At 40.4% G+C, this 25,713-nt stretch overlaps 1 protein-coding gene across 2 annotated transcripts in view; it reads right to left on the bottom strand.

Annotated features, from left to right (window-relative positions):
• KIRREL3 (kirre like nephrin family adhesion molecule 3) overlaps positions 1-25,713 on the bottom strand; it is a 1,079,924-nt gene that overhangs the window by 118,919 nt on the left and 935,292 nt on the right. For both annotated transcript variants that reach the window (XM_089652098.1, XM_089652099.1), the window contains exons 8-10: positions 22,107-22,255; positions 20,551-20,678; positions 19,133-19,259 (exon numbers count right to left, since the gene is read on the bottom strand). In XM_089652098.1, the coding sequence (XP_089508224.1) occupies positions 19,133-19,259; positions 20,551-20,678; positions 22,107-22,255 (404 nt within the window). The remainder of the gene's footprint in view (positions 1-19,132; positions 19,260-20,550; positions 20,679-22,106; positions 22,256-25,713) is intronic.

Here is a 25,713-nt window from a genome sequence, read left to right as displayed (position 1 = left end):
GCACTATTAAGAGATTTGTGGCTGATTCAGAGCACAGACGGGTTCGTGCAGATAAAGGCACATTGAGGAAGATTTCTGCCAGATCCATGCATCGGATCAAGAGAGCAGCTGCTAAAATACCATTACATAGTAGCAAACAGATATTTGAAGCTGCTGGTGCCTCTGGAGTCCCACGGACATCAAGGTGTAGAGTCCTCCAGAGTCTTGCAACTGTGCATAAACCTTCTATTCGGCCACTACTAACCAATGTTCACAAGCAGAAATGGCTGCATTGGGCAGAAAAATACATGAAGACTAATTTTCAAACAGTCCTGTTCACTGATGAGTGCTGTGCAACCCTGGATGGTCCAGATGGATAGAGTAGTGGATGGTTGGTGGACGGCCACACTGTTCCAACAAGGCTGCGACGTCAGCAAGGCGGTGGTGGAGTCATGTTTTGGGCCAGAATCATGGGAACAGAGCTGGTCGGCCCCTTTAGGGTCCCCGAAGGTGTAAAGATGACCTCTGCAAAGTATGTGGAGTTTATGACTGACCACTTTCTTTCCTGGTACAGAAGGAAGAACTATGCTTTCCGTAATAAAATCATCTTCATGCATGACAATGCACCATCTCACACTGCAAAGAATACCTCTGCATCAATGGCTGCTATGGGGATAGAAGTCATGTTGTGGCCTCCATCCTCCCCTGACCTCAGTCCTATTGAGAACCTTTGGAGCATCCTCAAGCAAAAGATCTATGAGGGTGGGAGGCAGTTTACATCCAAACAGCAGCTCTGGGAGGCTATTCTGACATCTTGCAAACAAATTCAAGCAGAAACTGCCCAAAAACTCACAAGTTCAATGGATGCAAGACTTGTGAAGCTGCTATCAAATAAGGGGTCCTATGTTAAAATGTAACGTGACCAGTTAAAATGTTTAAAAAGTTAAAATGTTAAAAGTTTGATTGAAATAGCTTTTAATTTCAGTAAATATGCTGCAAACACAACAAATGACAATTTTCAGTTCTTTAGAACCTATAAAGTGTTTTTAAACTTACTGTGCGTAATAATTTGGAACAGTGCATTGGAAGTGTTTTATGTTTAAAAAAAATACTGTTATCATTAGGAGGTTTGTTCAATAAAATGTGAATTGTACTCTTAATAGTTGATAACATGAGAATTATGCTGACTGTTATTTACATCAATTAGCTAGGTAAATATGAAAAATATCATTTGCATAATAATTTGGAACAGGGTGTATATATATATATATATATATATATATATATATATATATATATATATATATATGCACATACCATAGTTTGTAGATGCTATAACTTCAACACAAACCAATTAATATACAGTTAATGGGATTTTTCTTTTTACCAAAGACATGTAGCAGAATACATTTTGGCCTAAATTTGCGGCTAAATTAGTTTTTTTTTATATTGAATATGTTTTGTAACAGAAAGTAGAAATTTTTTTTTTGTTTTTTTCAAACTTTTCAGTCTTTTTTCATTCATATAATAATAATAATGAAAAAAAAACAGTGATGATAAAATACCACCGAAAGAAAGCTCTATTTGTGTAAAAAAAATAATGTAAATTTCATTTGGGTGCAGTGCTGCATGACTGAGCAATTGCCAGTTATATTAGTGTAGTGCTGCATAGCAAATTATGGCCTGATCATGAAGAGGATAAAAGCTTCTTGAGCCCAAATGGTTAAAACCGCTTATCAAAAGTCTGATCATCTCATATCTCACATACTGTGTTCAGAAACATAAGCTATATTATTAGCTTATGAAGAACAAAGCAGGTAAATCCTTCTGCTAGAGAAGTACTTTGTAAGAATGGAAGAGTGAAGTTTTTCGACATCCAGTCTGTGTCCAGATCTGTTGCTGCTCCAGTGGCTCTAGCTCCTTGAAGGGAATTGTGGGGCTTCTCCCACGCACAGTTTGCCTATGCATTTTTAACATCACAGCTGTTCAAGGTACTCGCCTGCCAGCCTCACAACCCAACATCGTTTAACCGAGGAGCTGTGGTAACATATGGTCATGACTTGGTTCTCAGAATTATAATACCATGGATGACGGAACTGAATGTCCTTTAACTCATCCGTTTGATTCGTGGTGGAGGGGGATATCCAGGTCCATGTGCTGCTTCCACCAGAGATGGAACTTGTTTCAATCTGCTAAGCTTTCTCCTTGTATGAGTAACTTGCTTCGTTTATGCTGTGTGAGGGTTACATTGCACTAATCATAAAAAAAAAAAAAAAAAAAAAAAAAAACACAACCCTCTACTGGCTTAAGATACAAAATAATATTTAGATTCTGGTTTGCCTCAGTCTGTAATACGTCAACAGAATTGAGAGCCTTTGAAATGAAAAAATCATTGCACTGGAGAGAACTGCAGGTAGAAACATTTCTCTTTGGCCCTAAGGGTTCTTTTACACTTGCAGTAATGCAGCAGCTGATAGGTGTTCAGGAGGCGCTACTGCCTTCTTCTGACACCAATTTAACATTGAGAGACTGCACTGCAATTTACAGTGTGGCCCCTTTAAAGACAATGGGCGAATCTGACAGGCAGTGCCACCTGTCAAACTCTAAAGCCCATGTTAAAAATGCTGTGACCACAAAGAAAAAGCTTGTGTTCAGCCCTTTTTCATGCTCAGCTCACCTGTTTTTACCACCACCTAGCTGCCTGTGTGAAGAAGCCCTTAAATTTTTGTTTGCCTTTAACCTCTTGTGTGAGGCTTCTTTTTGCTTTTCCTCATCTAGATGGCCACTAATCGCCAAGCCAGGATGTTTACATATAGCCACATAACAAATTCTTATCTAATCACAGGATCTAAACCACATGACTTCCAACAGTTCATTTTTCTGGTCCAATTCCATCTCCTTTCCATAAACATCCCCTCTTTTAGACCCGATTAATGCTGGTTCTAAATATCCATTGGAGTCCTTCCTGTAAGTCACTGTGAAACCTAAAGTAGATTTAAGACAAATTACCAAAATCTTATATAATATTTAACATATTAGAGTCTTTTTAAAAGTTCTTTTTAAATCTGCAGCTTTCATTGAAATATCCCTTGTAGATCCAGCCATGAAGGCTGTTCAGATACTTACATGTTTTGGGTGGAAACTGGCATCTGCTTTCTTGACCAGTCGCATACACTTGTAAAAGTGTCCATGCTGCCACACATTGCAAAAGTATGGTCCACTGTTTGCAAAAGATGGCAGGACCAACCCCCAAAAATTCTTCAAATCTATTATTGGAAAAAGATCCGGTCTGAGCATGTAGGCCCTTTACAAAATAATCTAGAATGGGTGACTGGGGACAAAGAGAAGGCAAATTTATTAAATCCCTTCTTCAGCTCTGTATATACAAAGGAGCATGGGGGGGCTCTTGTCCAAAATGGGCATGGTATTGACACAGCTCCAGATGATCCACATTGGCTCACAATTGATATGATCCAAAAATATCTAGACAGAATAAAGGTGAATAAAGCACCTGGACCGGATGGTATACACCCACGGGTCCTTAAAGAATTGAGCTCTGTCATTTCAAAGCCATTATTTCTAATTTTTAGGGACGCTTTAATGACTGGCATAGTATCATTGGATTGGCGTAAGGCCAATGTGGTGCCAATATTTAAAAAGGGGTCAAAAGCTGGGTAGGAGGATTTCTCAGCCTCAACTGTCCCTTGAGAGAGGACAGCCTGGGAAGCAAGAAAGGAGCCAGCCCAGTGTAACGCCTGAAGGCAGCCAAAAACCCAACAAGCTTACAGGAGAGGACTGAGTGAGTAAGCCTGCACCCCCTGGGTCAGATAAGGGTAGAGGGCAGTCAGGTGGCAAACCCAACTAGCTCCTGGGGCTGCTTCACTATAGTGGTAGTTTTCTGGGTCCCCTTGCCCAGGGATTCCATCAGGCATCTGGGTGAATAAGAGAATTAATCTGGGGTCATAGGAGGTACACCAGAAGGGCTGGAGAGCTCTTCAAGGCAAAACTGTTTGCCTATGGACATGTACATAGTTGCTAAGGAGATCTGTCCTCATGTTCACAGTTCCTTGGACATCCCATACACCCCTCAACACTATCCAAGTTCAATACCCCTTACAAAAAGAACAAAAAACAAGCTCAAGGATTGTTTACTGTCTCCAGAGTGCAAGTGTGGAAGAAAATGTGAAAGAAAATGTGTGTTGCTTGGCTGTGCAGAACTATTGCGGGACCAGAAGGCTCAGGGACTCCTAAGGGGGTAATGCTACACAGGTTAAACTCATATTTAGAGTATAACAAGTAACCTACAAGTGCCTCCACCTCCTGCCGCCAGCACTCCCTGTTTTGGGACAGTGGGTGGGGAATCTTCTCCCAGCACCCACTGTCACAATTTGAAAATAGTGTGGCTGTGTGGAGCTCTGCCCACACAGCTGCATCATTCATTCACAGAGTTCGATGAATGAATTAAACTACAAGTACCATCAGCTATTTCAGCTGAGAGCTTGTAGGTCTCAATGAAATGTGAGGGCGCTGGTGATTCTTTCTGCCATTCAGTAACTGCCTGCCCATATCAGAGGTACAAGCAGACAGCTTACTGAGAGTCTGCAGGATCCTGGTGATGCACCTGCAACCTGCTGATCGTGGGCACAATATTTTACAGGATGCAATGTAAAAGAGATCATAAATGCATATTGTTTTACCTGCAAAAAGATGTGCATTTTTTATTTATTTTTTTTATAAAAGATGAACTTATCTGTTAAAGTGCTACTAATCTAAGGATCCTGCATTCACTATATCTGGTCTCCCACAGTACATCAATCATAGAAATGCTATTATTTTAGTAAATATAAACTGCTAAATATCTTTTCTTATAAGCAGTATATAGCAGTCTTGTGACTTCTATCAGTGTCTGGCCAAGCACTGGTTAATCATGTAGGAGGAGTTTCATTCTCCTCTGACTGTTCTACGAGGCTGCATGACCCTTGACCCTTGTTCTGGACAATGCTGATTGGCCCTGCACCGATCACATGCACCCTTCCAAAGGAAAAAAAAATCTCTAGCTATACACACCAAGAGCATGTGCAGAATGACTCATAGAGCTCTGTACTATCAGCAGATGGATTGGGGACAGTAATAGAAGGGGAAGATCAGAGAAAACAGGATCAGGAGAAGACAGCATACTTGGATATTATATCAGGCTCACCATGCCATTTACCCTTCTCCAAAGCTGACAGGACCGAGTTGTTACTCCACACCCTATTCACCGCCAGATTCTCCACTGATTCTTCCGTGTTCCCAGCTATCCTCTTTGGCCATTGGGCAGCCGCTTATGACATTGTCTGCGGCACCTAGCTACATTCATGGCATCTTACAAGTGCATGTGGTGCATGCAGTGTACACTAGAGAGAGATTTCTAGACAACAAAGTAAAAGATTTTTTGAGATGTCTTAGCATTTTTTTAAGTTAACCACTTGCCCTCCATAGGATTTACCCCCTTCCTGAACAGGCCATTTTTGCAATATGGCGCTGCGTTACTTTAACTGACAATTGTGCAGTCGTGCAACGCGGTATATAAATGAAATTTATGTCCTTTTTTCACACAAATAGAGCTTTCTTTCGGTGGTATTTGATCACCTATGTATTTTTTAGTTTTTGAGCTATAAACAAAAAAATCTGACAATTTTGAAAAAAAAAAACAATATTTTTGACTTTTTGCTGTTAAACATGTCAAATAAAAATTTTTTTACAAAATCAAATTTCATCATAAATTTAGGGCAAAATGTATTCTGCTACATATCTTTGCTAAAACAAAATCCCAGTACGTGTAAATTAATTGGTTTACACGAGTATATAGCATCTACAAATGACGGTATATATACTGGAATTTTTATTTTTGTATACTACTATGCGACCTATAGCGGGACTGCGGCGGGCATTCTGACACTGGGTGGAACTGACTAACTGCCACTGACATCCCAATGACATTAATACAGTGATCAGTGCTAATAAAAAGCACTGACACAGTAAAACAGTACACCCTTCCTGCCCAGTGTCATTAGTACAAAGTGTGCTGTGTGTGTTTTACTAGGGAAACAAGCTGCTTTGTATTGCTCTGCTATGCAGAGCAATACAAAGCAGCCTGTTTGTGCTGACAGGGGAGAGATCTGTGTTGTTTACACACAGATCTCTCCCCTTTCACTGTTGCTCGGCGATCGCCGAGTGCCAGAGAGGAATCTCCGGCTGAGACCTGATGATCAACAGCTGTTGCCACAAATGCAAAATCACGTATATATACATGATTTTGCGCAGCCCTGTAGCAGTAGTTCTACTATAGGGTGGCAGGGAAGCAGTTAAAATCCAGTAATACACTGTCTCACCCTGCTCTGCACATGCTGAGCTGCTCTCTATCTTTAGGCACTGCCCCGAATTTCTATAGGCCAGTCTGCTGACAGCCTTAAGACTTACTGCTTTTCAGGGCTCTGGGATTCAGCAAAATGGCATCCTCCAGCAAGAACAAACAGGGACAATGTTGGGGGGGGGGGGGAATTTACAGACCGTAACATAATTATTAATGTGGAATGTATTTTCCTTGCTAAAGAACTTTCTTTTTTAACAAGTTGTTATGGGCAAAGTTCTGCTTTAACTGTAAACGTTAAAGTGATACTAAACACATACTGTTTACTTTACCTTGTCCTTTCTATTTCTGTAAATGGATGATGGCACTGTAATTATTATAATACAAAATAATCTAAGTACCTTATTTCCTAATCGATATAGAGCTGTTACATAACCCAGCTCTTTCCCAGCCTGTCTGCTGGGAAACATAAGCAGGAGGAGCTTCTATTCCTCTGCTGCTGGTCACATGCTCAAAATAAAAAAACAGTCTTTGGGACACAGAGTACAAATAAATAATATCAATAAACTGTTTTTAGTTTTCAGTTTTCATAAAATATATATTTGAAATCAAATCTTTATTATTTTTTTGGCAATAGCATGGTGTAGACGGGTTTCTGACAGTCACAAGCTGTATCACACACCTCCAGCCTGTGTCTTAGGATAAGAAGGAGGTGATGCCTCCATCAATCAACATGTAATATACCACCCCTATTGTGTTTAGCTGGTTAGTGGATATGGAGGAGGAAGGAGGGAGTGGGCTGTCATTTACCACTGTGTATACGCCTACAAGTGTGACTCTATAGTCACATAGGCTGCTCAGATGTGATGGACAGGAGGGTCAAAAAGGCTTTTTGCTGAATACAGAAAATGAATCTCATAATGTCTGAGTGAGTATGAACAGCATGTAACACAGCAGTTATTGATAGGTTTTTCTGTACTGTTTGAGGCATGCCCCGGTCTGGGTACTTCACTCCTAGTTTCAAAAAACCAAATTGCTTCCAGTGGGCCATACCTGGCCGAAGCCCCTGGAAGCTGCAAATTACTGAAGTAGACACCGCTACTTCAATGATCTCCACTTGCTTCCAGTACCCTGATGCATTGTGAACACAGGAAGATGGCCACAAGTGGGCCATTCAGAGAATGCTTTGCATTTTTTCAATGAATGCAAAGCATTCTCTAAATGGACAAGGTGGAAAGTGTGATGTCACTGACCCTCCACTTCATCCAATCAGGAAATGCTTTGCTGGACCAATGTAAACAAAATAAAAAATAAATACGCTATCCATACCTGGAATTATTCTTTAGGTGCCAGGGGATGTTTCTTATATACTTATTGTCTTTCTATCTAATTTAAAGTATTGGTAAAAAATAGAAAGAATGACAAATATACATGTGCACACCAGAAATTTTTGTTTCCAATGCATTCATTAATTGAGGAAGTGTGTTTCGTCTTATTCATTATGTTGAACCAATTCATTTTTGGACTTCGTTTTGTATCTTTGGCATTCATTTCGTATATTCGTTGGGCCAGGAGAATTAGAAACATTTTACAGTTTTTGATTGCTATATATTTGATATATTATCAAATCAAACAGATTTAAATGGATGCAATATTTTCGGATGTTAGTCCAACCCACCGAGAGAAATGGCATGAGCTGATTGGACAATATTGACTAACGGTATGTGCATCCGAATTAATGAATGGAACAAAATTCGGATTCATTCGTTATCTGGATCCAAATTGTCAAACAAATTCGAAAATTTAATTCACTTCGCCATGGGCTCGAATTACTATTACATCATGTTACATCATCCGAATGAAATGAATGCATTCATAAATTTAATTACAACTTTTTTTCGGATCCGTTGTCATTCGTTTCTGTGTCCATTCGGAGATTTGGATACATCTGAATCTATGAAGATGAAATGTTCACCCGAAAAAAAAACTAAACCGAAATTAATTGCACATGACTGCTGACAAAAACATACCTAAAGGCAGCAAAACTTACACCAGCTGGAGTAAGTTGTGAAAGCCATGTACTGTATTGCTCCAATTTTAGGGCACTGTAAATTATCAGGTAGAAAACAGGCAACAAGAGCGAATGAGCTATTTAAAAGTATCTATACAATTCTGATATGATTAACCAGTTGTAGAGCTTATTGGTGATCCTTTCTGCCATTGGTAATATTAGACTTTTACCTATAACTGTCCTCAGCAGTCGGTCTGGGACTTTTGGCATGTGTGGTATCTGTGGGGTGCACCTTTACGAAGCTTTGTAAAAACCCACACACCTAGGTATGCTGGCATACTAACATTTTTTCCGAGATGTTCCCGCAGATGACAGAGCCTTCATTACGTGATACGTGATTTCCTTTTACATTTTCTACAAGCCTTTCTGCCTGTCTGCGTTGTTTTCTTACTGCTGTTTTTGTTTTCTGCTAGCTATTTAATTGTAATTAAACTCCTGCTGTCGATAAGGGAGCGTGAGTTGAAGGAAAACAATATCACTTTGCAAGGCGCGGCGAGATAAAGCCGAATGGCGCATTCCTCATCCTGACTCAATGTGATGCCACTGGCATATCTCCCCACAGCTCCTGCATGCCTCTTATTGCATTATCTATGTGTGTATGTGCGTGTGTGTGTTATTTAGAGACAGGAGAATCAGTGTGCACTGGGAAATTAGGAGAAATAGGTGGCTACGGCTGACATTCAGTAGCTGACTTTAATCATTCTTGTGGGAGAGACTGTACCGCCTTAAGGTCAGGTAGTGTAGCTTCCTCTTAGCATTCATCTCACCACTTTAAAAGAAAGATATCATAAAAATTAGATTTTATTGGTGTTTACAATGTAAGAAAGCACCCGCTTTCTGGAAAGGATAGGATAGGATGTGGCATTCTGAGGATGTCATTAATGCCCATTTTAAATTGTTTGGTTTAATTTGAAGAAAAATTCCAAATGTAACCTTATTTTTCATCTTTTCTATCCTATACCTAACAAAATATCTTTACTGTAAGATCCTGATTATTTTTACTGATGTGTCACATGTTGCTGATTCCGTCTTAGAACATTACATGAAATCTGTCAGCCATTTTAAATGTTTGGGTAAAGCCCGACCCAAAAGCAGAAGCCACAAGGCGACTACTATTATTGTTAGCCAGATAAGCTTCTTTCATACACCCCTCTGATCTTTGTTTCATTTTATGACGATGGGCTTGACTTTCTTGACTTTTGGTGTGAGCCCCACCCACTGATCATTATATGTCCCATACTGCCACTGTCTCATTGGGTACATATATTTGTTAGGTGGGCCGAGCTGTGCTCCCTAGTTTGGGGAAGTCTGAGCTATTATGGCAGAATGTGCCAGCTACCCATAACTGAAAAGGTTTTTACACTAACCAAAGTAATACCGGACACATTGGCATTGATTTACTAAAGACGTTTCACTTTTCAAGTGCAGTTGCTCCAGAACTTAGTAAATGATATTAAGCTTCACTTTGCAAAGACTACACAATCACATGCGAAGAAAAAAAACCCCAACATGTTAGACTGCACTTGCTTCAATGATGGAAGTCAGCAGAGCGTCCCCTTATTTACTAAGCTCTGGAGCATCTCCACTTACAAAGGGAACAGTCTATTTGCAATTAGTAAATTCACTACTTTGTTTGTTGGTCTTAACACCTTCCTGCCCACTCTATACATACAGTTGCAAGAAAAAGTATGTGAACCCCTTGGGATTACGTGGAGTTTTGCATGAATTGGGCATAAAATATGCTCTGAACGTCATCTAAGTCACAACAATAGAAGAACACAGTCTGCTGAACATAATACTACACAAACATTAGATGTTGCCATGGTTTAATTGCACATAACATGTAAACATTCACAGTGCAGGGAGGAAAAAGTATGTGAGGCCCTAGCTTAATGACTTCTCCCAGAGCTAATTGGAGCCAGGAGTGAGCCAACCTTGACTCCAATCAGTGTGATGATATTGGATGTGTTGCTGACAGCTGTCCTGCCCTTAAAAAACACACACCTGTTTTGGGTTTACTGGTATCAAGAAGCACTGTCTGATGTGAACCATGCCTCGCAGAAAAGAGCTCTCAGAAGACCTACGATCAAGAATTGTTGACTTGCATGAAGCTGGAAAGGGTTACAAAAGTATCTCCAAAAGCCTTGATGTTCATGTGTTCACGGTAAGACAGACTGTCTACAAATGGAGAAAGTTTAGCACTGTTGCTACTCTCCCTAGGCGTGGTCGTCCTGTAAAAATGACTGCAAGAGCACAGCGCAGAATGCTGCATGAGGTAAAGAAGAATCCTAGAGTGTCAGCTAAAGACCTACAGAAATCTCTGGCACATGCTAACATTTTTGTTGACACATCTACAATAAGGAAAACATTAAACAAGAATGGAGTACATGGGAGGACACCATGGAAGAAGCCATTGCTGTCCAAAAAGAATATTGCAGCACGTTTGAAGTTTGCAAAAGAGCACCTGGATGTTCCACAGCACTACTGGCAAAATATACTGTGGACAGATGAAACTAAGATTGAGTTGTTTGGGAAGACTGCACAACACTATGTGTGGAGAAAAAAAGGCACAGCACACCAACATCAAAACTTCATCCCCACTGTAAAACATGGCGGAGGGAGCATCATGGTTTGGGGCTGCTTTGCTGCCTCAGGGCCTGGACGGATTGTTGTCATTGATGGGAAAATGAATTCCAGAGTTTATCAAGACATTTTGCAGGAAAACATACAACCATCTGTCCGCCAACTGAAGCTCTGCAGAGGATGGGTGATGCAACAGGACAATGACCCAAAGCATACAAGTAATTCAACAAAACAATGGCTGCAACAGCACAGAATACGCCTTCTGGAGTGGCCCAGTCAGAGTCCGGACCTCAACCCGATTGAAATGCTGTGGCATAACCTTAAGAGAGCGATTCACACCAGACATCCCAACAATATTGCTACACTGAAACAGTTTTGTGAAGCGGAGTGGTCCAAAATTACTCTCGATCGTTGTGCAGGTCTGATCTGCAACTACAGGAAATGTTTGGTTGAGGTTATTGCTGCCAAAGGAGGATCAATCAGTTATTAAGTCCAAAGGTTCACATACTTTTTCCTCCCTGCACTGTGAATGTTTACATGTTATGTGCAATTAAACCATGGCAACATCTAATGTTTGTGTAGTATTATGTTCAGCAGACTGTGTTTTTCTATTGTTGTGACTTAGATGACGTTCAGAGCACATTTTATGCCCAATTCATGCAAAACTCCACATAATCCCAAGGGGTTCACATACTTTTTCTTGCAACTGTATATGTGGCAGCACAGAGATGGCCCTGTTTTGTGGCCACATATATGCATTTCTTTTTTGTGCTGAATTACTGTCAGCGAGAGCTCCTGGTCACAGAGGGAAGTTTAGGAGTTAGAAGGATATACTCCCAATCACATGATCCCTGTGATAGCCATTCACAATGATCACATGATTAGGAAGCCTATGAAATGCCTCCCCTGGGCCCAGGTGGCTCACTGACAGGTTCACTTTAAAATAGAACAAAACCTTAATGCCTGGTACACACTATCAGTTTTTTCGTTCAACCCAATGGACTAAAGGAAAAAAAAACTGAAAAGCTCAGGAGAAGCTCACTCTACTAACTATCGAATATTAGTACAGTGATATCCCCGCTGAGCTATTGTGTTCTGAGAGGGAGACTGCCCCCAGCCAGAACACACAACGGTCAGCGCTTGCAGTCGTTGGCTGCCAACACTGATTGGATGACAATCAGATGCTGGTTTTCCAGCATATCTGTTCGACAGAAACTACCCGTTTGGCTGGCTTCTGTCAGACAGGCTGGTGTACACATGGGCCGAATGTCGTCTGGTTTCTATTGAACCAGTTGATACAGGCTGATATTTGCCCCATGCATATGGGGCTTAACTGACTGACAGTTTGCTAAGGCATTGTGGATATGATTCAGTAAGGCACATTTCTGGTGCTGTGAATGTAGTCAGAAGCCTTGCACCAAATCATGAAACTCGTGCAACATTTTCATTGTTAGTACTGACGTGTACAACAAATTCATTTAGACCTTATTTCAGATACTTTTACTGTCTTTTGCTATTGTTGCAGCAAATTTCTTGGGGTATTGTGCCAAAGACAAAATTCCGTCTGAGACAATATTCTGTGACAGATCCATGCACACCTTAGTGACACATTTCAACATTTGTTGCAGTACCGTGAGACAAATTTCTAACTAGTATCTACCACATATTTATGAATTATATGGTCTATATCATAAATAGTTGTCATTGTTTTAATAAAATAGTATTTTCATCCTTTTATCATACCTTTTTTTCATCTAAATGCTACTGATCCCCTCCAGCCCCTTTCAGCTACTTCCTGTCTATATGGATTCACTACAGCATCGACTGCACATTGCTCTGGATCGACCTCTTGATAGTGACAACAGTGGACTATGCCTACACAATGTGTGTTAGCACGGCTACCTGTAGTCTCTTCCAGGAGTGTATGTGACAGGGTGGCAATATAGGAGCACGACTAGGTGATGGGGACAGAAATGCCTGTACAAGGGCCTTCATGGCAGGATCACCAGGAATTATTTTAATGAAAGATTTAAAACAACTGTTGAAATTATAATAATATAGTAAAGATTATATGAGATTTTAGTGATTGGGTTTATACCTACTTTAAGGCCCCTTGCACGTCAGGCCGGCTAGCTTCCTATGGATGTTTAGTGTGGGTTTCTGTGCTTCTCTATGCAATGCCGACAGGGCATAGGCCAGGAACAGTCAGACTGTGGAGAAAATTGCAAAATGATGCTGGTTGCAGTCCAGCCAGGAAATTAGGTGGGCTCTATCTGACTTGCTGCAACATCTAATCTACATTTGGAGGGCTTCAATGTGCAGTGAAATCAGAGTAAGCAATTGCAGTGCAGGAGGGGAGTTTATACAACTGTGCAAGATAGACGGGAAAGCTGGATTTCAGCTTTAAGTATCACAATGCACTAGTAACTGTCAAGGGCATGTGCTCTGTGCCAGTTATGACACAAGCCTTGCTACAGCCTATACCAACATTTCTCAACCAGGGTGCCCAGGCACCCTGGGGTGCCTTGAGGTTTCTTCAGGGGTGCCTTGGAAAATTGTCCAAAAATTGCCCAAATCTTGTATACAAGCTAGTGGGTGGAACAAACCTGCCTTTTAGTTACGCAAAATCACAGGTTTTCATTATGGGCACACAGGCACCATTACGACCTTCTAGCCACAGGCGTCCTGACAGCCAATAACATCATCAGTTAATAAGGAGGATGTAAGCTGCCTGCACAGAATCCTAGTTTGATCATCCCCTGCCTCTCTCTGTCAGTGCTGGGGTCACATTAGCTCAGTGATAGAAAAAAACTGAGGGAGAAGAGAAACATTGGTATACTAGTCAGTACCGGTGTGCAGAAGTGTATTTGCTTTGAAAGAATAAATCACCTCTAATGTTGGGTGTCCTACATGTGTGGATGTTTCTGCACTATACAAAGCTATTAGAACCGTTTTTCACATTTTAGAATGGGGTGCCTGAAGACTCTCCGTAATTTTAAAGGGTGCCTTGGGACTGTCCATAATTTTAAAGGGTACCTTGACTGAAATAAGGCTGAGTAACACTGGCCTATACTATACTCAAGAAGAAGAGGGGTCATATGGTTCATTGATTATTGATGAGAAGATTTTTCAAAAAACCAAAGACAGAACCTTAATGATAATGAGGTTTTATTCTTACAGCCAAAAGAGGTCAAGTGAGGCAGCCTATCATAGACTGAAGAAAATGTATCAAAATAAGGAAGAAAGTTGTATTGGTTAAAACTGTAATATGTGTTATCCTGAGTTCATCACTTAAAACTCATACAGTGCTGAATTTACAATGTAAACTATTTAATCTAAAATGATCAATTAAAAATTACCCCCTGCAGGATTTAATTTGTAAATGAACAGCATTGTCAACCTGTTAAAAGATGTGAAAAAAATTACAGATAGGACAATATACCAGCAATATCAACAGGTCATAAAACTATGTTACAAGGAGGGATAAAAAACAGGAAAACCAAAGCTTTGTTATAGGGATCTTTCACACTGAGCTGCACTCCGATGATAACATTACAGCCTGACAGGACTGTTCACATGCCGTGGCAACAATGCTTTTGCTTCACTGCTACAGCATCTGTAACTTGGGCTGCAGAGGACAATGGGCAGCACTGCCTGTAAAACTTGCCCATTGAGATCAATAAGGCCGCACTACTTGGTCGCGCATTAAAAAAAAAAAAAACAGGCAGCAGTAGCACCTCCTGAATGCCTATCACATGCTCCCTCTGAAAATTGATCCATTAATTTTTATGTCATACTTGTAGACCATTGGGCTCACCTATAAGCCTGACTGAAAAACTCCCAATTAGCAATCTGCACATCCCATCTTGTTGCTAGGAAGTGAAAACCATTGGTTTTGGCTCTTGTAATGTTGGGTGTGAGTGCCCAATGATTGTCATATCTTAGCAACAAGAAAGAATGTGGGGTTACTAATTGGGAGTTTTTCAGCCAGGCTTCCTGGAGGGGGGCAAATGGCCTACAAGTATGACAATAAAATTAATATTAATGAACATTTTACAAAGATGCTCAGTTTTTTAATACCTACTGGGGCCCCTTGACTGCACAGGCCATTTCTTTTTAAAAGGTGAGCTGGGACTTTAATGATACTAACAGACTGCATTACATATCACATTACTGATGGCTTGAAATTTTATCTCCACAGCGTGGCCACTGCTGCACCTCGGTATCATATAATCTAGGAAGTACGAAGAAGAGGTTAAAAAAAGCTCAGTTCCCTTCATGTACTATCAGCTTCTCCTTTTCTGCTTTGCTTAAAGTAATTTTAAGCCTTAATATTAATATTTTTTGTATGTTCTTCTGTCCCCCATGGTGTACATACAGCTTGCTTTTATTTATATACATTGTTGACTTCACATTAAATACCTGTTGATCCTGCCAGTTCCCTTAGTCTCCTGACCATGCTGAACATAGAAGTAAATCAGTGGTCAGTCTGCATTCCTCATCTGCTAATTGGACTTACACAGCATCGCTGCTGTACATTCGTCAGATTGTGGTTTGTGCTATGAGAGTGGCGACTGGTGGTCAGCATTATGGGATTGGTGGTCAGCATTATGGGACTGGTGACTGATGATCAGCTTTATGGGACTGGTGACTAGTGGTCAGCATTATGGGACTGGTGGTCAGCATTATGGGCTGGTGACAAGCATTATAGGACTGGTGATAGGTGGTCAGCATTATCGAAGTGCCCCAGTAGGGTCGGTATTATGTGACTGGCAACTGGTGGTCAGCAATATGGGACTGGCGGTCAGCATTATGGAAGTGGCAACTGGTGATCAGCAATATGGGACTGATGACTTGATGCCTCCTATCTATACATATCCCTCCAACCAGAGAGCAGGCATGGGAACTGAGACCCAAGGCCATATGACCATTGAATTAGAATTAGTTCAAGCTACTTGACTGAATTTTGGAACTCTGTTAAGGGCCAATAGATATATATTAGTGTTTTGCCTGGAACGATATAGCAGCCTACATTTTAAGAACAGACTTCACAAATGCTTTAAGCTTTTCTGTCAGTCAGCTCGATGAAGCAGATGATCAGAGCTCAGATATGTAGGAGACGTACAGAAAATTCATGCAGGCTGCACACTGCGATCTCTGCACATTACATATTTTTGCTTTGCATCTTTCTCTGAAGTCTGCTTTGTTGGGCGGCGTTGCACAATCTCTCTTTTTCTTTTTGAATATAAATCTTATGCAGGGTTGCATGTGTTTAGTACAACCAGAATTCTTCATCCAGAACACAATTTATAAATGTCTCCCATAATTTGTGAAGCTGCTAGGGACTGAGTTTACATATTAATTGCTCTTCCTCTTGGAAGGTAAGGAGGAAAAGGTGTTGATGAGGCCCAGTTTTCAGTTACTCGGGTATGTTATCAGGTTGCAAGCCACTTCTGTCCTTCATGTTCAGCTGGCTATTGATCTGCCCTAGACCAGGAATATGATTTTGTCAGGAAGGGGATTGAGAAGAAAAAGTGTTTTAGCAAAACGTGACAGACAGCGAGGAACTGTGATTTTAGCGTCATAGTTTCACCCTCAGCAAGAGTAGAAAACTGGAAAAATATGTGATAAACACCGGAGGCTTCATGAGCACAAATCTAACGCCACACAAACTATAATTGCCTGAGAGCGACCGCAGATATGTCCAGATGGTGAACAGGCTGACTCTCTGCATCCACACATCACGCAGGACCCTGCACTGATAAATAACCTTTATTATCACAGCAGCAACCTGTCATACCTGTAACTAGTGTAGAAGCATGCTTCCACACTGGCCATAGCAACCAATCAGATCTCTTACATTATTTTTGGAATATAAATTAAAGCTGAACTCCAGGCAGATATACTCTACACAAACTAATGCATTTCTGTATTTAGTAATACATCATTAAAAGTCTTTAATGCAAGCAGTGTAAATGCCTAATATGACTTGATATCACCCTTTTGCAACCCCTTATACAGCAGAGCTCAGGCTTGGAGATGGTGAAGCAGCACAAAAAGACAAGTATTGCTGCAGTTCTCACATGCTAACAAGGATCATTCTGATAGGAGGAGAGAGAAGAGAAGCTCATAAGTCACTGCTTCTCCTTTCACTGTCAAGTATCAGGAATGGGATGGACAAGACCTGTATGTGTTACTGAACTGCAACAGAGAAAAAAAAGTCTCCTTTACTGCCAGTCAGGATACACAAAAATACAAATCATTTGGCAGGAAACAGGTCCTATATATGTATTTTATCTGGTTATTTAGCTGTTTGCCTGGAGTTTATCTTTAAAGAGAACCTGTCACCTTTCTGATCTATCTAAACTGGTACAGAAAATAATCCACATGGCTCCCTTGGGTTCCCACTGCTAGGCGCCACCATCTTGGATAGCTGTGGAAGGGAATCCAGCAACCCTACCTCCATTTCACATTCTAATCATGAAGCAGCAACAGGCAGCCGATGTGCTGTCATTAGACTGTGGGATGGTAGAGGTTTAGGTAGAGCTGAAGTTAAAGCCTTTTCACAGGAGAGGAGCTCTTGATATGTAGAATATTTCCTATCTGCCTGTTTTAGGAAGTTGCATTAGTTTTATAACTAATATAGTAATACCTAACACAGTTTCCTTTCCAATCAGGCTGGCTGCACCTCCATCTTTATACAGAATAAAGCATTTCTTTATTTGGTGGAAGCTGATTACTATCATGCACTGCGGAGTCCAGGAAAATGGTTTTCTGCCTATTTAATGGAATCATAAACACATCTCTAATATTAAAAAGCTAAATCTGCCTCACCGCAAGAAATTAAAGTATAAAACGTCTCTTTCAAGATATAGAACAGGTTTACTGCACATTCAGTTTATACAGACAATGGTCACCTGCTTTCTGCTTAGCAAAAAAAAAATTAGGTGGCATTACAAGTTCAGACATGTGTTTAGCACCTTCAGATGACTGTACAGCATGTACAAGCTCTCCAACTTTTACTCAGTGCAGTGTAACGTTCCTATCTTTCTATCCCCCATCAAAGGTCTAATTTTCATTGTTTTTTCACAGTTCTCTAAAGCTTGCAGAAAAGCATGTAAGAGCCAACGCATCACCCAAAAAATAGTCCACCAAAATTATATTTCAGTCATAGCCAAATTTTGGTGGAGGGATACTGCTGAATCTTATATATCACACAAGTAGTGTAACCTGAAAGTCAGGTTGGTCTAAAGCAGCTCTGTCACTTTTTAATTCCACATCTTACTTTAGACTTAACATCGTCACTGGGTTTCTGTGCTTCTCCATGCAATGCAGGCAAATAATGGCAGGAGGGAGAGATTAGTAGAGTGCTGTACAGGGGCGGACTGACCATTTGGAAACTCGGGCACTGCTCGAGGGCCCGGGGTCAGTAGGGGGCCCCATGAGATGCCCCTGGTACCTTTTTCATAGGCTTTTTTTAAGTTTGGGCAAGGACACAGGGGCCCCATGATCCCCTATTGCCCGGGGGCCCCATGAGTTGTCAGTCCACCCCTGGTGCTGTATATAACTTCCTAAAAAAACATCACAGCACCCTGCTTCAGTACTCCTTTCAAGAACCGTCAGCCCTAATGCAGGCAGTGTCCTGGCTTCTGGGAGTCATGCAAATGTTAAAATACCTTGAAGGGTGGGTGTCAGTTTGGAGGAGTGGGTGTATCTAGACAGGCTGCATTTGCATACAGACGAGCATAGGTAACACCCACATGTGATACTGAGCCTCCATGATTGAAAGGGCTGGAATCCAACAAATGAAAAGGGTAGGCCAGCAACAGTCAGGCTGGGGAAGAAAGTAATGATGCAGGGAGTGGGTGGAACCCCAGCACACTAGGTAAACTAGGTAACTGATACATGGATACAGATGATTTTTACAGCCACTGTAGCTCTGTAACAGAGCCAAGATCTGTGGCACTGGTGGTGGGACAGGTCAGTATTAACCCTTTTCTTCACAAGCTGGGCTATCAATATAACGGAATAACGTTAACAATTCACCATTTGCCAAAAACTGAATGTTTGTTACAAAAATGACTCCCCCCTCTCACCACACACATACACCTGTTCCATGTCTGCTAAATTCTGGATAATTTTCTTACCATTCACTGTCAGGGTGATCTCCCTCTCGCCAGCGCCTACCCGAGGAACCACAGCACGGCACACATACTTCCCAGCATCTTCCTGGCGCACGTTTTTCAGAGTCAAGGAGTTTTCATTACTTAACACCTGTGACACAAAAAAAATTACTTTTCAGATTTACTTTCTAGAATTCAGATCTGCAGTAGATGACATTTGGTGACTCCAGAAATGTATCCTTTGCACTGTAACCGCTGTATTCTGTGCTGCATTAACAAGTGACTCCGCAGAGCACACCTAGCATGATATAACATGACTTTAATTTCTGAAAATTTACATTTATGTGTGTAAATAAAAGCTGTTTAAATTCCTCACACAGTCCAACATATTTGCAATACTTAGGAAAACTGCAACTTGATAGTCCCACGCCTTCACAGCATGTCAGTGATAAGACTGGGAGTGGAAAAGCAACTCCTAGTGGCGTTAAGCCAACTTTTATGTTTTGATAAAAGGAGGAAAGGTTATAATGGCCATCATGTTGGTATCATAGTTTGTGTCCCCAATTAGGGGTAACTTCCATCACATTTTGGTTATGATAGTAGCAGAAAAGGAAATTAAGATCATTTTCCAGAAGGGGGAATACATAGAACTAAAAACTCGACAAATGATCTAAGCTCTGGCCAATCTATCAAAATGTATTGCTGAAGTTGGGTTTTAAAGCAGGACAAAGAGGCACAATTAGTCTGAGTTTCTGGTTTGAAAGGACTTTTTACATTATAACACAGTTCATTAAATAGGGCTGAATATTTTTCTCCATTCACTGATAGTACTGATAAAGGTGTCCGTTTATGGACCAGCGGTAATAGATCGCTGCTCAGTTCTCCGGCATTCTCGGAGAACACAGTTCTCCTGTGAATGCAGTTTATGAAGCAGTTCTCCGAACGAAGGGAGAACGGTCTCCAAACGCTGGAGAACGGTCTACAAACTCTGGAAAACGGCTCATTTTACTATAATCTCGCGAGATTACAGTAAAAGATCAGTTTACTAAGCAGAGGTAAATTATCTCTGCTTAGTTTTCGGTCCCTCTGATTCTCCAGCTCTGGGCTGGAGAATCTGGAGCGAGAACACAGATCTCCAGAGAAGGGCTGACATGATCTCCTGAGTGTCATAAACTGTGAATGACCAGAGAATAGCTGAGATCTGTTGAATCGCAGCTATTCTCTGTGTCATAAACAGACACCAATATCACTAGGTATGGTTTACACTGAAATAGAAATGTTACTTTCTCTATAAGATATCAAAATTAGAATTACAGAAAGTGTCTAGAGAGTGATATCACCATGTTCTACAATAAAATCAGTCACTATACCCAGACACCAATCTAATAAAGCAACATCTGTGGTCATCTTTTCAGATAAACATCAAAGTTATATGTACATACCACTCCAGAGCCACGCTTCATCCAGACAATGGTCAGAGACGGGTTACCAGTCCATGCACAATGAAAGGTGGCTTCAGATCCAAGGTCCACAGTAACGGATTCTGGTTCTGATGTCATCCTAGGTCCAACTGGAGTAATCAGCAACATTGAGATACTTTAAGATATATTGGAACACGGTGTGTTGTTGGTGGAATGGATATTTTGTTATGTATTACAAATAGATACAATGTAGCACAGAAACTACAATGATGAATTGTCAGGAGCCTATTTATAAATGGTGAAATTCTCATTATTTTGTGGTTAACTTTATTGGATGGAGTGGACAATGGGCCTTATTTAGCAAAGCAGTGAAGTTGGAGATGGACTGTTCTTGTTGCTTGTGGTGACCCAACTCTCTGGCCCTCTTCTCCCATGCTGCTTTAAGGAACTTGCCTCTTTCCTGTTTATCAGGTTTGTCATATGATGGTCCTTCATCATCTAGTTAACAGTGAATTGGCCATTTGTTGGCTGACAGTTACTATCCATCCTGGTCTCTTATTGGTGGCCCCCTCATACCCTGCCTGCTTTCCTGTGCCTCAGATTATGCATGTTGTAGCCTTTGTTCATTTAATAATGTCACATGTGTGGTGTGCATCAATATGCCTGTCAGTGAGCACTCATGCACTTGCAAGTATCAGCACACTCAGTGAATGGGCATTCAACTTTCAGTGGGACACCAGACTACAGTGTCTGGTTGCCTGCTCTATGGTGCAGTTTGGCTAGGAAGTACCTTTAGTTTGTCTTCTGTGTTTCTGATCTCATCTAACCTGAATCCAAGGGAACTCCATTTGCCCTAACCTTTGTATTCACTGTGTTCCAGCTCTCCATTTTGGTATGTCTAGTTGTTTACTTGGTTTGACCCTGAGTTGACACCAAATAATCACCCAATCACTCTTTCATATGTTAGAAAACCCTCTGGCTGACCTCGACCTTTCATTGCCTGAGCTTCTGGCACTCTGGTTTGACCTCCAGAGACCTCTCTCAATTTTCATTTTTGGAATGGCAGTTTTGTTCAGATTCCATAATAATAACACCAATATAAAGTGACCCACTGGGCACCCAAATAGGGAACATGTACACAGCCTGCTCCAGCAGTGGTCATCAAATATGAAGAAAGGCCAATCCTTTTATCCACTCTGGAGAATAACAGTGAAACTCTGATTGCTCAACACAAGCAATAAGCAACGTCTTTGCTTTGGATGTCCAATTTCTACTACTTCTGCACTAGGGAGCCTATTCAATAACATTTGGCAACACAAAATAAGTCTCATCTTGCTGCAGTCTGCCCAGTCTCTTTGCTAAATTTGTTTGCATCTTCTACAAAAGCTCAGCAGAAAAGGTGCCAATGTTGAAGTGCAAAGAGATAAGGTAGAATATTAGTTTCAACCTTTTATAATTAGGCGCTTTTGTGATTGTACATTGTGTGAAGTATGTTTGCTTTATGGCACAGAAGCTTATCCTGGAAATTGTAATAAGAATATGTGAACAGGGACAATGATCAGAGGTCAGACTCTTACAATATACATCTACTGTTCTGCTGACATTGGTGCTGCCTAGGGCATTGGTGACTTCACACGACACCGGCTCCGTGAAGAACGAGTAATCTACCACTGTCTCGAAGGTCTCTTCTGTCACCTCCTTCAGGAGTTGTCCACCTTTTGCCCACCTAAAAACCACAAAGACAGACGTTGCTGAACTGCATAATACTATTGAAGGCCAATTCCCTGATCACATGATATAGACAAAAAAAAAACCTGTAATACTTGAGCTGTCCCTGGTAGATGATATTTCTTCCCCTTTCACCACCCCCTATTGATCTACAGATTCACTCTTGAATGCTGACCTATATTTCAGGCAGAGCATCATCCATCAGCAACTACAACTATATTCATGAATGTCTGCTGGGCCTGCGAGTGTCACAATATGTGTCTAAGAATATTTTTAAAGCCATCAAAAAAAGGGACTAAAAATGAAAGTTGAATAAGTAATTATAATTTATTAACAATGTTTAATCAGCTTTACCATCTTTTTTAAACAATGTTTGCATTTTCATTTACTTCATTTTCAGCCTTTTCTATACACCATTTCATTTTTCATTGCACAAATCTAAATACACTAATTAAAGTGAGCTAGTCATTTATATAATGGTGTTATACCTTGAAAGGTGTTTATGTAAATATGTTTGGCCTGCAAATAATCTCACCAGTGTGTGCCAATGTTGTAGGCTGGCTTCACACTTTTGCATTTTAGTAACATGCAGTAAAACACATTTCATTGTAGGTTACTACGGCATAAACCAGAATCAAACTGTAGCATGCTGCAGGAAAGAATTAAAAGGTAATGACATTCAGGTGAGCAGACTACCAAATAAAGAAGACATGTCATGTCTAAGGTCTCTTTCACCAGGGCATTCTGTTTGCCCGTTTTTCATCCATCCGTTGATGGATGAAAACAGACATCAATGCATCTCTATGGGCAAGCAGATATAAGCTGATGATCATCCGTTGACATCTGTTTTTATCCACTTCCATTAACATCCATTTTTTTGAAACAGAAGAAAGCCCTATTTTTGTTCTGTAAAAAAAAGAAACGGATGTAAAACGCATGTAAATGGACAAATGGTCCGTTTTTACATCCATTTTTCAACGGATGGATGGCAAATGGACATCAATGCATTTCTCTGGGCAAGCAGCTGATCATCTGTTGATATCCATTTACATTCGCTTCCGTTAACATCCGTTTTTTATAAAAGGAAGAAAGCCCTATTTTTGTTCTGTAAAAAAACAAAACAAAACATGGAACGGACGAAAAACGGATGTAAACAGACAAACGGTTTGTTTTTGCATTGGTAGTGGATTTAAAAAACCAGATGTAAAAACTGATTTAAAGTGATGAAAAACTGATCCGTTTTTTCTTTGAAAAAATATGCCTGAACTGATGAAAAAGAACATAATGCCCGTGTGAAAGGACCCTAAGATTTGGTTCACACCTATGCTTTTTTTCTTTTGATTCATTTTATAATGCTTTTTGTGCTTTGCATTTTTACCACGTTTTGTGTTTTTTGTCAGTTTTTTTTTTGTTAAAAGTGGAAATCTTTTTGTTGCTGGGCAGGAAAAAAAAACACAAAACACAGTGAAAACACACTACGTGGGTTTCAGCAGTTCTCCATTGAACTTTATTGTAGCAAAAACACTGCTTTTTGAGTTTAAAAAACTCCCTGACCCTTTCCAAAAACGCAGCAGCTCAAAAAAAGCATAGAAGTGAACATGCTAAATTGACTGTAGTACATTTCTGCAAAAAGAACTAAGAAACACATTGGTGTGAACCAGGGGTAAAGGTTCCTGTGTTGGCTACAGCCAGATTCAAGGTTAGAATCATTATAGCTAAGACGCAACCCCTTCACTTTTTCATTTTAGTTTATATAAATCTAAATATAAATGAGTAGTAGCAGTCAGTCCAAGCATTCTGTGTTTATCCCAAGAGACTGACTTATCACTGCTGTATTTTTCTTCTGCAGCACTGCGCGGACTTCATAAATGATTCTATGACTAAGACAGATGTGTGATCAATGAATTGGAGTTTGAGCAGCACTAATTGGCTTCATCTGAAGTTTAAGTGGCCAGAAAGTACATAACGTTTGTGTCATAAACATCAAATCACATTTTTCACCTTTTGTTTGTGTACTTGTTTTATTACACAAAAATATAAGCAAACATTCATTGTGATTTAAATGAAAAAAAAAAATGTACAGACAGGCAAGCATTGTATTGCAGAGGAGGCATGCTATATCTCTCCTACAATAAAGGTTTCTTACCTGCCTGTTCACAACTTTATTTACATTGTACACTGCATGCTAATGAGGTGTGGCTACATAGAGGTCCAGGTTTAAATTCCTTCAGATGTTCTTGACTGGTAAATTGTATATCAACCCTAACAATCAACTTCCCTTAAGGGGGTGGAGAGCTGAAATTACACTCTGCAGAGCTCAGTGAGGAGAGCTGATTGGAGGGAAGGGACACCCCCCCCCCTGTAGCTGGCCAGCTAAGACCAGTCCTAGGTTGTTAATATGGTTCACATATATGTGTATACCAAACCTGCCAATAACCTCAGTACAGTATATATGTGCACATGTTAAAGCCAAAAGCAAAATCATTGCTGTAATTTATGTCTTTGATTGTTATATGACATTTATATATTCATTGTGTTAGCAGAAGCAGAAAAGGAAAATATGTCTTTAAGAGTTAGTTAAAGATGAGCCAATCACAGACAGCCTCACACTGTACAGAGCCTTAACCAATCCCAGCCAGTTTCACATTTATGCCTGTGTAAAACTCCCTGCTAGGATTTTCTAGAGACACATGCTCACCAGACAGAAGAGGAAACAGACAGTTCCAATCAGAAAAGCTTTATGGAAGCAGAGAAGGCCAAATAGGTATTTAATGCACTTGTGTGTTCCTCTGTTGTTTGGCAGTGCAGGTAGATCTGTGTGTTAAAACTTTTGTGTGTGTATTTACTTGTAGTTCCACCGAACTTACGAATCGTCACTGTAGAGTAATCATAATCCAATCGAACTTATCAAATTTATCGAACTTATCGAATATAACGAATTTATAAATCCAAGTGAATTTATCAATCTATCGAAATATACAGAACAAATTTATCGAATCTATTGAACCTATCGAGATAAGCTATCGAATCAAACCACTGTAATATGAAAGAAATAAGCTACTGTATGATAAATGAAACAAGCCATTGTAAGCAGTTATATGAAGAAGATTGAAGTTATTAAAGAAGTTAACTAAAGTATTCGGTGTGCTCTTTAAACCTACTGCATCCATAGAGCGGCATTGGAGGAATTACAGAGTAAAGTCAGTCTAATCAAACATAGAAAAACAGCAATTGCATAATTTTTCTAATGCCACAGCGCACTAGGCACCAAAGGGTGCTGGGCCTACCACCCCCCCCCCCCCACAAAGCTCACAGGAACAGAGCTGAGGCTTTCAATCTGCTAAAGGTCCCTCCCCGTCACCATTTTTCTCTTGGTGTCAGGAAAACTTGTCAGAAGTGACTCATTCAGATAGCAAAGGAACAAAGCAGTAGACAGAAATGACACTTAGTGCTCCT

Source organism: Staurois parvus, unplaced genomic scaffold, assembly GCF_062004578.1.
Source record: "Staurois parvus isolate SC_StPar_1 unplaced genomic scaffold, SC_StPar_1.0 ptg000671l, whole genome shotgun sequence".
In the NCBI taxonomy this organism is placed as follows: Eukaryota; Metazoa; Chordata; class Amphibia; order Anura; family Ranidae; genus Staurois; species Staurois parvus.
The sequence above is the reverse complement of the archived record's forward strand: the minus strand, read 5'-3'. Positions and strand labels throughout refer to the sequence as shown.